The sequence below is a fragment of the Fukomys damarensis genome, unplaced genomic scaffold (genome assembly GCF_012274545.1).
Source record: "Fukomys damarensis isolate Sample0158 unplaced genomic scaffold, DMR_v1.0_HiC HiC_scaffold_1, whole genome shotgun sequence".
NCBI classification, from domain to species: domain Eukaryota; kingdom Metazoa; phylum Chordata; class Mammalia; order Rodentia; family Bathyergidae; genus Fukomys; species Fukomys damarensis.
Window position 1 is genome coordinate 157060 of NW_022900913.1, and position 14809 is coordinate 171868.

Genomic DNA, 14809 nt, shown 5'->3' on the forward strand with positions numbered 1-14809 from the left:
CAGAATAAAAGCTAGACAACATGAGGTAGGGAAAGAAATCTTTCTGAAATGGGAAGAGGATGAAGAGGTGGCAGTTAGAGGGGGACGGAGATTTGGCTCAGAGGTTCCACCCCCTGCCTCACAAGTGCAAGGGCCCAAGTTTGATCCCTGGTACCAAAAAAAAAAAAAAAAAAAAAAGGAAGGGAAAGAAAGGGGATGAAAGAATTAAGATGTGTAATATACATGTACCAACTCCTCACAAGAAATATAAACATTATGTACTGCAAACATGGACTAATAAAAAAATAAAATATAAGAAATGTTTGGTTTGCTTTTCTGCCAGAGGTGGAAGGGTTGTCTTTACTTCTTTAAATGGGTGGTCTACACGGTGACACATCAGGCTGGGGTTTTCTTCTGGACTATAGAACTCTCCAGGTTCCCTATTTTTTTCTTGAGTGAGTTTTGGTAGTTTGTGCTTTTGAGAAATTTCTCCATTTCATCCAAATTGTTGAATTTCTGGGGAGAGAACTTGTCGGAGTTGTTTGGGCTGCCAGAGTAAAATACCACAGGGTTCTGGAGGCCAGAAGGTGGAGACCAGGGAACTGGCTGATTGTTTCTGGAGAGGGGGGCTTCTCACTGGCTGGCAGGTGGCCCTGGTCTTGCCAGGAACTGATATGGGCAGGAGAGGAGTTTGGAGTTTCCCATTCCTCTCTGAAGGGCACTGGTTTTGTCGGAGCCTATCAGCCTCCCCACAGGCCTTGTCTCCCACTCAGGCCCCTGGAGCCTTCGGGTTTCCACATATGACCCGGGGAGCATGACTCCAGTCAGATCTGTTCACGCTGGTCTTACTGACTGTGGGATCAGATAGTGCATCCTTGCTCCTTCCTGCTACCAGCAATTTGTGTCTTCTCTATTTCTTGATCAGTCTGAGTAGAGTTTGTCAATTTTATTAGCTTTTAACTTGGCTTCATTGATTTTTTCTTTATGTTCAAAATGTTACAACTTCTCTTTCTTCTTTCCATCCTCTTGTTTTGAGTTCTAGTTACTTAAGATGGGAGTTTATATTTTTTGTTTGAGGCCTTTATTTTTTTCAGATAGGCATTTAGTACTATGAATTTCCATCAAAGTATTGCTTAGCTGCATCCTGAAAAGTTTTATGTATTTGCATTTTCATTTTCTTTCAGTTCAAAACGTTTTTTAAATTTCTTGGTACTTTCTTTTTGACCCATGGTTATTTAGAAATACATTGCTTTCCAATATTTGGGAATTTTCCAGATATCTTTTTGGTTTAATTCCATTATTTCAGAAAGATATTTTGTACAATTTCCATTTTTAAAGATTTCCTAATGATTGCTGAAGTTCCAGATGAATGTCCATGTGCAGAGAGCAACCTAGGTGGCCATTCTGTGTCGTGCCGTTGTTAGGGCTGCTGATCTTGGGCATCCTGTACCCTGGCTGAGATCCTGCTATTTTTTCTGTTTATTACGGTGAGGGACGTCAGCATCACCAGTGAATTATAGTCCCAGTTTGATTAGTTTTTGTTTCATGTATTTTGAAGCTCAGTTACTGGACATGTGCACATTCGGGGTTACTGTGTCTCCTTGGATAGGGGCCACTTTATCATTGCACAGCACCTCCACCTCTGGTGATATCCTTGTTCTGAGGTCTCTATCTGAAACTGGAGTCTGCACTGTGGGTCTTTCTGTCCATTCACTGCCTCGTCTTTATATTCAAGGTGGGTCCATCATACCCTTCTCTGCTCTGTTGCAGCAGCATCCCCAGGTGGAAACTATGAATTGGCCTCCTCTTGCATACTGCATATTCTGTAAGGACAGGCAAGGGCTCCTCTGCATCCTCCAAGGTTGCAGAGGTCTGAAGGGACAGTGAGGGCTCAGATGTCCTCATGCTTCGAAAGGTCCAGGGTCGGTAACAGGAGCAGATGACCCCTGTGGTGCCAGGCAAACTGCCCAGGTCCTGAGCTGCTTCAGGACCTCTTCACGTACTGTGTTCAGTACTGTTAGGCATGATCAGCTAGGCCCAGGTGGCCTGAGTTAGTGGCCAAAGTGGGAGCCCAGCGGGTAGAGCTGGGCAGAGATTTTACATAAGGATCAGGAGCCTTGGCTGTGAGCATGGGCTGGGAAAGGATGGGGAGGTGGAGGCCCAGTGGAAGAACAGAACTCTAGAGGCTATAGTTTCTCCAACATCTCAGCTCTGGGAGCAACTGCTACCCGGGCCTCAGCTGTATGCTGGGCTCCTGGCACCTACATGAGTGTGGTGGATGTGTATGGGTCTTAAGCAGTGCCCCAGTATGTTCCCCAGCATGGCCTGATGGCCACTTGTGTGGGGTCAGGGCACCATGGAGTGGGCCTGGCTGACTTCCTGCTCTTGGTGGCTTTGGGGCATCATGGTGGGCCCTAGGGGTGTCATGTAGGGTCTCATTGTGTGATTGCCTTGATGGGCTTTTTTTAGGGCTGAAGACAATGATTCCACCGGGGGAGTGCACATATGCAGGCAGGAAGAGGAGGAAACCTATACAGAAGCGGTAAAGTGTCATGTCCCCACTGTATCCCCTGTATCTACAGTGTTCCCATGACATCCTCCATGTCATTGCCATATCCCTGCATGTCTCCTTTGTGTCCTCTGTGTCCTCATGTCCCTTCTGTGTCACTAGCACATCCCTATGTGTTCCCACTGTGTCCTCTGTGTCTTCGTCTCCTCCATGTTTTCCATGCCCCTACCATGTCCTTATTATGTCCTTGCTTTGTCCCCATTGTCTCCCCATTGTCATGTCCTAAGCATGTCCAGTTCTATCCCTATGTGTAAACCCAAGACAATTCAAAGAATAGTGTTCAAACAAAATCTCCTATGTGAATGCTGTATTAGTCAGAATTTTATCGCTGAATGTAATACTCAACACCCAGAGCTTAAAGGAGGAGAGGTTTGTCTGGCTCATGGCTTCAGAGGATTCAATCCATGGTTGGCTGCTCCAAGGCAGGAATATCATGGCAGAAGGGTGTGACAGATCTAAGATACTTAGTTCATAGCCACCAGGAAGCAGAGCAGGGGAACAGTGCTGGAGAAGAACGGGCCAGGGACCAAACACAACCACACAGAAATACCCAAATGTGTGCTTTACTAATCCAGTAGGCAGCTCCCAAACCACTCAAGTGGACCTTTAAACTGTGCCACCACAATGTCAGAGAAACTTTATTTACAACCAAAAAGTGGAGAACCCAAATGTTTACCAACTAGTGAATGCATACATAACATATAGCCCATCCATACACTGGAATATGATTCAGCCATAAAAAGGAATGAAGCAGTGACACACTACAACATGGATGATGCTTGGGAGCATTCTGTTGGTGAATCATTTCAATTTGTTTACTTCATTTATGGAAATATCCACAATAGGCAAATCCAATGGACAGAAAGCAGAGTGGCTTCTGCTGGGGTCAGGAGGAAGAACACTCAAGAGAGAATTCTAGTTGGTAATAGAGTTTCTTTTGGGGGAGATAAAGGTCTCTGGAACTAGATAAAGGTGATGGGTGCACAAATTTGTGACCATCCTAAATGTTAGGAGTGGCTCACTTTTAGATGGTTGATTTTATGTGAATTCTATCTCAGTTTAATAAATCAAAAGGAATAGATTCTGAGTTTCGTTCTGCCAGACACTTCTATTTGGTTTGTGACCTAGGACAATCAATGATAAGAACAGAAGGGTTTGTGCTATGGGGTTTCTGATAAAATAGGTTCTTTAGGATATAATATGCATGCTGTTGGCTACTAAAAGGCACAAATAGAATAGAAAATAAGGACATTCTGGACAAAAGACATCCACCTTCTGGAAAACAGAGAAAGCACCTGTCTTTATTACTTTTTTGATTGCCGAGACAAAATATCAGACACTCAAAGTTAAAGGAGGAAAGGTTTATTTCAGTTCATAGTTTGTAGAGGTTTCAGTCTGTAGTCAGCTGGCTCCAAGGCAGCCTGGCAAAGCAGAGGAGAAGCAATTCATGGTGTGGCAGGGCAGGCAGAAGGCAGCAAGCAGCAGCAGATTCTTTCTGTTCCTTTATGTTTCATCCAATCTACCCACTTTTTGGGTGGTGTCACTCAGAACTATGCTAAACCAATTAATGGACTAATGCACATACCCTTAATTCCAGCATCACATCCTTAATCTACATTCACACACCTTAGATCCAGCCCCCTGGAAAAAGCCCTACCTGTGAACACATGAGGGAGAACATCGAGATAAAGCCATAACAGCTGCTCACACCTGAAATTCACTAGGATCCCCCAAAAAGGTCAGCCTGGTAAGTTGGGCAGCTCCATTTCTGGTTCTGCCAACCATTCCTTGCTCCCAACCATTCCAGAGACTGGATCCCAGTCTGGCTGCCAGGTGATATCTAGAAGGAGGCTCAGTTGAAGTTGTTTCTGTGCAGTACTCAGAACGGTTGGGCAAAGGAACTGTCATTGTGAGATGACAGGGTCAGATAAAAGGGAACGTAGCTATGAAGTAACAGGCTCAGATGTAAGGACCATCACTATGAGGTGAGAAGGTCAGATGAAGGACCTGCCACTGTGAGGAAGAATCACATGAAGGGACTGTCACTGTGAGGTGACAGGGTCAGGTGAAGTAATCTCCAATGAGTGACCACGGTTGGGTGAAGGAATACCCACTGTGAGGTGACAGGATCAAATGTAGGGGCCATTACTGTGAAGTACACAGTGGGTGCTGGGCCACCCCACTTTGGTGGTGGTGATAGGTGACAGGTGGCTGGGGAGTGAAGAGCAGGGCTCCTTTGGGTAGCAGAGTTGCAGAAGCCCCATCTGCCCATGGCACAGATGTTCTGTGGGTCACACAGGGCTGAGCACCCAGCTTGGTCCACCATGGTGGCCCTGAGATGACCCGCAGCCTACCCAGCCTCCTGTGCTGAGAATCAGGTTTACTGACCCCTTGATCCCTGACTCAAATCTGCATGCTATGAGGCCCAGAGCCATGTGACAGCAGGTGGGGATCTTTCAGTGGGTTGCACACCACCCATGGGGGAACTGTTATTTTCCTGGATGGTGTTGGGCTATGGTTAGTTTCAAAGCGGACCCTGAAGCAGGCTAAATGAATGCAGGCTCTTTTGCCCAGATAACCTGGGCCAGGTGTCCTCTGACCCCAGGGAACTGTGACACAGAGAGGTCAAGGCACAAGCCAGGGTAAGAGCAGAAAGCCATGCCCTTCGTCCTTGCTGGAGCCTCTGTTCTTATGGAACCTGTTTTCTACTTCCGGTGTGTTTCCTCCATATGCTGAGTTATGTTTGCTGACATGATGTGATAATGCAGTTTCTAGATACACATCTTCAGGGCTGGCTGAGTTTTAGTCCTGAGAGCTTTTGTCTTGGGGCAGTGGCTGTAGGGCTGCAGCTCGTGGTGGCAGCCATCTGACAATGTCTCTTCCCCACAGGAGGCCTGCCATGGGGGCTGAGACATCAAACCCCTCCAAGCGGCACCGGGACCGCCTCAACGCAGAGCTGGACCACCTGGCCAGCCTGCTGCCCTTCCCGCCCGATGTCATCTCCAAGCTGGACAAACTTTCTGTCCTGCGCCTCAGTGTGAGTTACCTCCGGGTGAAGAGCTTCTTCCAAGGTAGGGCTTACTGGTGCCAGCCTATGTCCTTCTGAGCCTAGAAAGGCCTGCCATGTCCTGCTGTGATTGAGAAGTGCTGTGGCCCATGTCCTCCTCCACCTGCCCTGCTGCTTATCAAGGTGGCCCTGGCTGGCACGAGTGACTCAGGTCAGGGACTTTCACTCACTTGGTGAGGATCCTGGGTTTGCCGAGTGCCAGTGCCAGGGTGTCTCCCAGGGTAGGTCATCCCCTTCCCTTCTCACAGGGCTCTTATGGCCAGGGATGCTAGGATGGGGGCTGCTTCATGAGGAGCAAGGCTGCTGGTCAGCACACTAAGTGTCCGCATGTGGCCCCTGTTTGCCCCCTACATCCTGTTCTACTCCCTGCCCACCAGACTCGATGTCCTATGATGTGTGCCCAGGCCAAGGATGCTCTGTTCCCTTCCTGAGAAGATGCTAGGGTAACAGATTTGTGTCCTTTCCTGCACACTGGTGTCCTTGTTCTGGGGGAGAATGATGGTCGGCAGGTACCCGCTGGAGAGGCTCTGGCCCTGCCCCATCTGCTCTGCCTTCCTGCATACACTGTGTCCCTCACTGGCCTGCAATCAGACTTTTACTTGTACCCTGCTTACTAGTGTCTACAGGCCATGGCCAGGTCCTGCCTGTCCTGGGCTTCTTAGGGTCACAGTTTTGGTTGCCTGGGGGCTTGGATGTGCAGATGGGTAGTGGACTGGCTCTGAGTGATGCTGTTCAGCTTGTGCTCTGTGTGTGTTCACAGAGTCAGGCCTGATGGGCTCCACTCTACAGGGTGAGCCCTCAACTCTCCAGGGCCCAGGGTGGGGGCAAAGAAGCAGGACCTGTGTGTCCCTCCCAGGGAGCAGGGGACAGAAGTGTGCAACCCATGTCTGTCCAGGGACCGAGGGCAGGGGAGTGGGGACAGTCTCTCAAACTCTCCCATGTCTAGAAGCTGGGACAGAGTGGAGCACCCATGTTATAGGTGAGTGGTGTGGTCAAGTAGAATCCTGGCCTCTGGGGACATTAACAAACCCTTGGCTGGAAGGGGCAGCCTTGCTGTCTGATTCCAGAAGTGAAGATGGCTTAGTCTTCTGCCTAGGCACACCTCCCTATATCCCCTGCCTCTCTATACCTCCTGTGTCCCTCACCAGCGCAAGACATGGGAAGGGGTGGGGGCATTTTCTTTCCAGACAAGTCTACCTCTGCCCAACCAGACAGCAGTGGCTCTGGAAAGCTCTGATTCTGTTGTTCCAGCCAGTTCTGATGGCTGTCCAGGGGTCTACCTGGATCCCTGGTTGTCACAGTGACTTTCCCTTCTTTCCGCTGGCTGCAAAGTCAGGCACATGAACTGCTACACCTCCGCTGATGCAGGCAGGTGCCCAGGCTGTCTGCCTGGGTCACTGTGCCTTCAAGGGTTCTGCGGGTGCTGGGAGAAAGTGAACCCTTGGGTCCATGGGCTTCAAGAGAGCATTCAGCTTTTACAGCCAGGTGAAATAGTACTGTGGGGGGTGGGTGGTACTGGGGATGGAACCAGGGTCTTGTGCATGCTGGCAGCAGCTGTCACGGAGCCACACCCCAGCCCCAATAACGTCCCTCTTGATTTCTCCACTGCACATCTTCCCAAGCATTCTAAACTGAGATTTCCTTCAAGCTTTCCTGAATTTATTTCTACTGTGTAGTTAGAAAATAAATAGCCAAGCTATGAAAATTAGATCTTAGTCTATGTTTGTTGACTCTGAAATACATGAGCTAATTTCATTAAAACACCCATAAAAAGTCACCTTTGGGAAGAACATGAACTGGAAAGTTTCTGCCTCAGAGGGGATAGTGGCCTGGAAATCTGCTGCAATGTTTGGGGCTAGCTTTTGTGAAAGTTAAAAGGCAGTGGGTGATGCTGCTTTATTTTCTTGGTTTCTGTAGAGAAGGGGCTGGCAGTTTTCAGTTAAACAACCCTTGTTTCTACTATGTTTGTGGATAGCTGTCAGGCCAGGATTTTCCACTCTTGTAGAATCTGTTCTTCACAAAAGGGGAAATTCGGGGTGAAGAGGAAAGTGGGGGAGGCAATGTAGGGTCTGTCACACCCCATAGGGGTGCAGAGAGCAGCAGAGCTGGGCCTGTCCAGGCTCAGCACTGAGCCTGACCTTGAAGGGCTGTGAAGCTGGGCCCCCCTTACTGACCAGCTCTGGCAGAAGCCCCTGGGGGGGGGTCACTTGTTTTGAAGTCCTGGCTTCCCAGGGGTGACTTTAGCAAGCAGGTCAAGGTCCAGGGATCCCTCTGGAAGTGGACACCTTGAGCACTGAGGGTCCAGGGCCCAGGGCCCTCCCAGGCATGGCCTGTGGAACGTATCCACCCTGTGACTCAGGGGCAATCTGGCAATCCGATGTGTGTTATTGTGGTGATAGTGTGGGGAGAGAGGATGTCCAGAACACAGCTGGAAGGGAAGGAGGATCAGGCTCCATTCAGCCCCCTAGAAGTCCTGCAGTGTTTTTCCAGGAGACCACCTCTCCCACCTCCTCAGCTCTGTGCTCAGTGTATGGATCCTGTCGCCTACACCCGGCCCTCCAGGAGCCACTGCCCAGAGCCAATCTCCAGTCTGAGCAGGGTGCATCAGCCTCATTGCCCACCTGGTTGGGACCAGAGCAGAAGCCTGTGACGTCACAAGCTGTGTTGTGGGATCTTGAATGCAGGATGCCACAGTCATTAGCATGAAAGAACCAGACACCCTTGGAAATCATTCAGGACTTTAAACAGGCTTGAAGTGTGCGGTGGTTAAATGAAAGTGCTCTAATTTTCAGCTCTCCCTAAAGAGTTACTCTTCCCTTGATGATTCTTGTTATGGATTGAGAGTTTGTGTCCCTCCACAATTCATGTATTGAAGCCCTAATGCCAGTGTGGTTGACGGAGATGGGACTTCTATAATTGGCCTAAATAAACCCACAAAGGTGAGACTGGGCCTAACAGGATCATGCCCCTGTGAAAGGAGAGGAAAGAGCTCTCTAGGACCCAAGAAAGGCCATGTGAAGACAACACAAGAGGGTAGACATCTTTTGGGCAGCAAGAGCCCTCACAGCACCCATATCAGTGGCACCCAGACCTGCCCTCCAGCCTGCAGCACGTCCAAGCCGCCCAGTCTGTGGTACTGTGCTCCACGCAGCCTGAGCAGGCCAGTATGTTGGTACTAAAAAGCAAAGTGCCTGGAATCGTGAGCACGGCTTTGGAGGGGATGACAGCAGCCGTGGAGGGCAGAGGAGGAGCTGGGGAAAGCCAGGTGGTCGGGTCCGAGGTCAGCATACAGTTGGTGGAGCGACCCTGGCCAGGCCTGGGAAGGAGAAAGCGCTGTGTCTGAGGGAGCGCCAGTCACATGAGGTGCAGTCTCAGCAGAAAGGGGCTGTCGCGGAGGCTGTGCTGAGGGTCAGTGGGACGAGGAGCGCGGCACTCACGGAGGAAAGAGCCTCTCCGTGGAGTGGCCAGCAGCTTCCTTCTCTGGCTCTCAAGTCTGTGGAAAGTGGGACTTGCAAGGCTTGAAACTGGATATTTAGCTGGGGGGATTTTTTTTTTTTTTTATACTTGATCTTAGCCAAAAGGCTGATTGAGATTTTTGTTGTTGTTGTTGTTGTTGCTGTATTTGGGACTGAATCCAAGACCTCACATGTGCTAACTAGCTCTGCCACTGAATTACACACACCCCAGTTCTTTTAGAAATCTATTTTTCAAAATTTTTATGCTGGTTTATTATTTTTTCAAAATTTTATATTTTGGTGTTTTTGTTTGTTTGATTTTTGGTAGCCGGGATCAAACTTGGGACCTTGCGCTTGAGAGACAGACATCGGAACCACTGAGCTAAATCCCTGGCCCTTTTTTGGGTTTTTTTAGTCAGTCTCACTATGTAGTTCAGGCTGCCCTTGAACTCACTGTGTAACCCAGGCTAGTCTCAAACTCATGGCAATCCTCCTGCCTCAGCCTCCCAAGTGCTGGGATTACAGGTGGGTGTCACTGGTGCTGGTGTGCCCGGTTCTAGAGATACTTTTTAACACAAAATATTGCTGGCCTCAAATTGCCATCCTCCTTAAGATTTCGAAAATTCTCAGCCTGATCATATTGCAAAAATTCAGAAAGGGCTCAGCTGGACAGCTAAGTGTTGAGGAAACTTTGGGTGTGAACTCCAAGTCTAATCAGGAAGAGGCCTGGAGTGCAGTGGGCATGGCCAGCCTGGATCAATGGGCACAGGGAAGGCGATGGAGCCTTCAGAAAGGGACAGTGCAGTCCTGAGCTGGTGCAGAGATCCCAGGCTGGGGTGAAACTGCTTCCTCCGGGTTTCAGAGGGCCCCTTCCGGGAGAGCCACTGGCCACACTGCCAATCCATCCTGCCTGAGGCCGAGTGATGAGCCCGGGGGATTCTGACAGGTTCCCAGGCCCCATGGCATTTGCCCTGTGCTTCTTGGATTTGCTTGGACCCACCCTCCTTCTTCCCTTTGGAGAGGAAACGTCCATCCCATGCCTGTCCACCACAGTAAGAGAAGCATACAACCTGTGTGGTTTCATAGGCCAATTGCTTTAGAGGAATTTTTGTGGAGAGGCACCCTGCCTCAAGCCTCACCCAGGTCTGATTAGGTAGTGTTTGGATGAGAATTTGGCTTCAGACTTCAGAGTTCACATGTGAAGCAGTTGAGGCTTTTAGTATTTTGGGGATGGATGGTTTCCCTGAGTACCATTGTGATTATAAGGAAAGATCACTCTTGATTATTTTATGAGCTAATTTCTTTCCTACCTCTTTTAATTCTTTCCATAAGACAAAGCTGGCCAAGAAGAAAGGACCTGGTTGTCTTCCTCCATGCAGGCTGCAGGAAGGAGCCTGGCCAGGGTTGATTTCTCCCCTGTGCCTCACAGGCCTCTTTGTGCCTCTTCTCCCTTTGCCTTCAGAGGATCTTGTCCCTTCCTCACGGCTCAACATCCCCTGACAGGTGACTCCAGCAGGCCTGCTGGGTCATTAGTGAGTCCTATGACGCCATTGAAACTTGAAAGGTTTCTCCAGTAGCTTCACCTGGGGCCACACAGATGGAGCTGGACCAGGTTGGCTGCATCTTCCCACTGCTCCTGACCCCCAAGGAGGGAGCAGCAGGAGGGAGAAGGAAGGATGTGAGCTTGGTAGCTGGCTGGGACCTGGCACTTAGCAGCAGGAGTCCTTGGCATCCTTGGGTGTCCTGGTGAGCACAGGCAATGGGCAGGTGTAAACTCCCCCAGCTGGTGTGTGGGCAACATGCCCCACCAGTCCACAGCAAATGTGCACCTTCCAACTGTGGGTTACTGGGTGTTTCCTCCGATAGTGTGGTGCCTCCACCCAACCTTTCTCAGTGTGAGAGACAGAAGTCTTCAGTGGCAGTCCCAGGAGGCACAACAGGCCCTCACAAGGTCTGCATCAAGCCCCCTCACTAGACACGCAGGGAGAAGGAAACCCACCTCTCTGTGGTGTGGATGGCGTGGAGTAAACTCAAAGCGCAGCTCCCTTTGGTCACCTTGAAGTTCTTACCCCAGTGCCTCCTCTGCCTAATCTTACTTTGGGAAGTGGAAGTTCCATATTGATATCCTTTAGAACACAGGTGGAAAACAGCCTCTGGGGCTCTGCCTCCTGGCATTTAGAGACTGCAGGGAAGGAACATCTGCTACTAAACTCAGTTTCTCCCGGCAGCATAGGTGACCAGACTACCCACTACTGCTAACAGCCAAACAGACAAGAGAAGAGATTATAACCTTAAAAAATATATTAATGTGCTGGCAGAAAATTGAGTAATATCCAGAGCCCAAAAACTAAAAAAGAAAGCTAAGAACACAGAGATAACCTTATTAAAATAAGTCATTGACAGCTGTACTTTACACAGAAGGCAGGGAATTCCAGGTGAAGGGTTTGAAGTGTAAGAAGGGATGAGGAACTGGAAGCAGGGACTATTGGACCAATGACTTTGAACCTTGATTGTATAAAACAACACCCAGAGGACTCACAGCCTTAAAAGTGTATAGATTGGAAGAGGGTCATTTGGAGAGTTTTAAGGTTCTTATGTTATCTTTGGAGGATGTTTAACTTCAAGAGAGATACAAGGTTTAACTTTCAAACTAATGGAAAGAAAAAGAAATGAGAAAATGTAATCAATCCAAGGGAAAAGACAAGAAAGTAGGGGAGAACAAGAGAGGGAAGAGAGGAAGCAAGAGAAAGCAGGGGAGTGCAGCTATGTGGATAACTAGAGTAAATACAGATGCACTGAGCATGAAGGTAAAGGACCAGTTAGGGTGGAACCCTGCAGCTCCTCACAAAGGCCCCCCACTCTGAGGGTGCAGGAAGAGAGAAAGGGAAGATGTGCTTCTGAACTCCTACCTGAAAGAAATCCGATGAACCTATGTTAAAGGAAAAATGGATTTTGAGGTAAAGAGTATTATTGGAAGTGGAGAGAGACCGCTTGATTCACTACATAATTATTAACCACTTGCCAGCCCAACTATTTAAATACAGGATGGCTGAAAATTGCATAATTTTTCATTAATTTTTGTAAGATAATATAACAGGAAATATAAAAATGACAGTTTTATCAAATTTATTTAATAATTTGTGTGCATGGTATATCTTAAAATATTTGATACATAATACAATGTTATAATCTGGATTCTTTTTGCAGTATTGTCTTTCTTTGAACAACACACTTTACACTGTTGTGCTGGGCTTTTTTTTTTTTTTTCTTCCAATAAGATGTCTACCCACTCAACATAATGGTGAAGACATCAATGGTGGACGTTTTGCTTGGTGTTTCACTATCCTGTATTTTTCAATTATTTGATCTATTAGACCCGGTCTAAATTGTAAATACTTCTTGAATCCCCTTGTTTTGAATAAATAACAAATGGGTTCTGTATTGTTTGGCCCAGAAGGTGCATACATACTTTAAATAATATTTTTCCTTGCTTTTTGGTTACAGGATAGCTTGTTACATGTTGGTCAACTCTGTCAACACCAACCACAGAATTATTATAATCATTGACTGCTGTTGAAAGTTTTTCAGTTTCTTCTTTCAAGTTCTGTCATTTCTGTATTATGAATAGTTGACAACTAGGAGACGTCCTTTCTTTGTCTTTCCATTTAATAACACAGACTTTCCCTCTCTGTACGCTAACATTTCTCCCTGTCTCATATTTTCCTTTTGCAGATCTTTTGGCATTCCTTCCTGTTCAGTCTCAGTGTCCCAAAGATGCCCGTTTTGAATTGTAAAAAAATCACTGAGTGGAGTTCTGGGGAAGGATAAAAATTACATCTAATGAACTCACAATAAGAGTTATAGATTGTACCACAAAATTATAGGTTATTTTTCACAAATGAAACAAACATGAATTGATAAAAGACGATAACCAGAACTTATTCTTAGATTTTACTAAAAACAAACATCAAAGGCGAATACATCACTGTAAATAAAAATGTATGCAAAGTAAAGTTGATGTAAAACAAATGAACAGACCTACAAGGGTATCTCGTGTAAACAAGAATCGACTGTTTGAAATGACGTCTGCCTGAGTGTCGCTTGGGATGAACTGCTAGGTGGTTAAATGGTTCTGTTCAGCAAGTGGATAAAACAGTGCTTCTGATTACCTCAAAATCTATAAAGCAGATGTCGACAGAACTGTAAAGAGGAATACACAAACTCATCATCAAAGAGAAAGATTTTAAGCAACTCATTATTTAATAGCAAAAATAAAAGGAAAAATTAGAAAATATTTTAACAATAATGTGAAAAAGGTTAATCTAATAGACATACATAAAGCACTTAACCCCAAAACTACAGAATCCACATCTTTTCAAGTCTGTAGGAAACTTGCAAATATATTGAAAATATATCAGCCAATGAAACAAGTCTCAAAAATTTTCCACAGACAAAATCAAAAGGAACATATATAGGGACCTCATATGTATATAATCTGGAAATCAGTAATAAAGAGACAATTTGAAAACTCTTTTTTTTTTTTTTTTTTTTTTTTTGTACCAGAGATCAAACTCAGGACCTTGTGCTTTCGAGGCAGGTGGTGGAAGCACTGAGCTAAATCCCCAGCTCATTTTTGTTTTGGAAACTGGGTCTCATCAGGCTGGTCTTGATCTCACTATGTAGCCCAGGCTGGCCTTAACTAGCAGAGATCCTCCTGCTTCAGCCTCCCGAGTGCTGTGTGTATCACAGGTGTGTACCACGCCTGGCAAAAACTTTTATTTGGAAATAATTAACACACTTTTTTTCTCATTGAATTTATTGGTACATTTTAGGTATACAATACAGTTACATTCATCATTGGGATCTGGTACCTTTACATGACAGGTTTTGGTTCTCATTTTTTCCCCTTACCCCTGCCCTCCCTTCACCCAATTAACACACTTTTGAATGACTGTTAAACTAAAGAAAGAAAACATGATGGAATTTAGAAATATGTACAAATCAAAATGTGCAGGTTATAGCCAAAGCAATAGAAATATACATATGCTAAAAATTAATGAGATAAATATCTAGTTAAGTTATTTGATAAAGAACAGAAAAATAAAGAGAACCAAAGAAAAAAATTATAAAAGAAGATATAAATATAGGAAAATATTCAGTACAATTCTTCTTTTTTCATATTTTTTCAGCTTTAATTGAGTTTATTGGTACATTATAGGTATACAGTACAATTACATTCTTTGTTGGGATCTTGTACCTCTACATGACAGGACTTGGTTCTCATTTTTTCCCCTTGTCCCTGCCCTCTGTTCACCCCCTCCTCCCCTCCCCATCTACAAGCACTTTATTTCCATCTTTTCTTTATCTCACATTTTTTCTTTTCCCTTATTACCCTTCCCCTACCCATCTCACCTTCCCTACACCTTTAGCCCCTTTCTTCCCATTTCACAATGTCAGTAATCTTATTAGGATCTTCTGTATTATTGCAGTTTACTCACACCAGAGAAACTATTCGGTATTTACACATGTGTGATTTATTTATTTCACTTAGGAGTATATCTTCAATATGTATCCATTTTCCTATGAATGAATCTATTTTCTCATTCTTTATGGCTGAGTAATATTTCATTTTATAGAAAAACCACATTTTCTTTATCCAGTTTCCAAATGATGGGCAGATGGGCTGTTTCCAAGTTTTAGCTATTACAAACTGTGCCGCTATAAACATGGGTGCACATA

At 46.2% G+C, this 14809-nt stretch overlaps 1 protein-coding gene across 1 annotated transcript in view; it reads left to right on the forward strand.

The window, feature by feature from the left end:
* Positions 1–2453: 2453 nt before the first annotated feature.
* Ahrr (aryl-hydrocarbon receptor repressor) overlaps positions 2454–14809 on the forward strand; it is a 92003-nt gene continuing 79647 nt past the window's right edge. The window contains exons 1-2 of the mRNA XM_033767210.1: positions 2454–2521; positions 5438–5619. Of these exons, the coding sequence (XP_033623101.1) occupies positions 2460–2521; positions 5438–5619 (244 nt within the window). The 5' untranslated portion in view covers positions 2454–2459. The remainder of the gene's footprint in view (positions 2522–5437; positions 5620–14809) is intronic.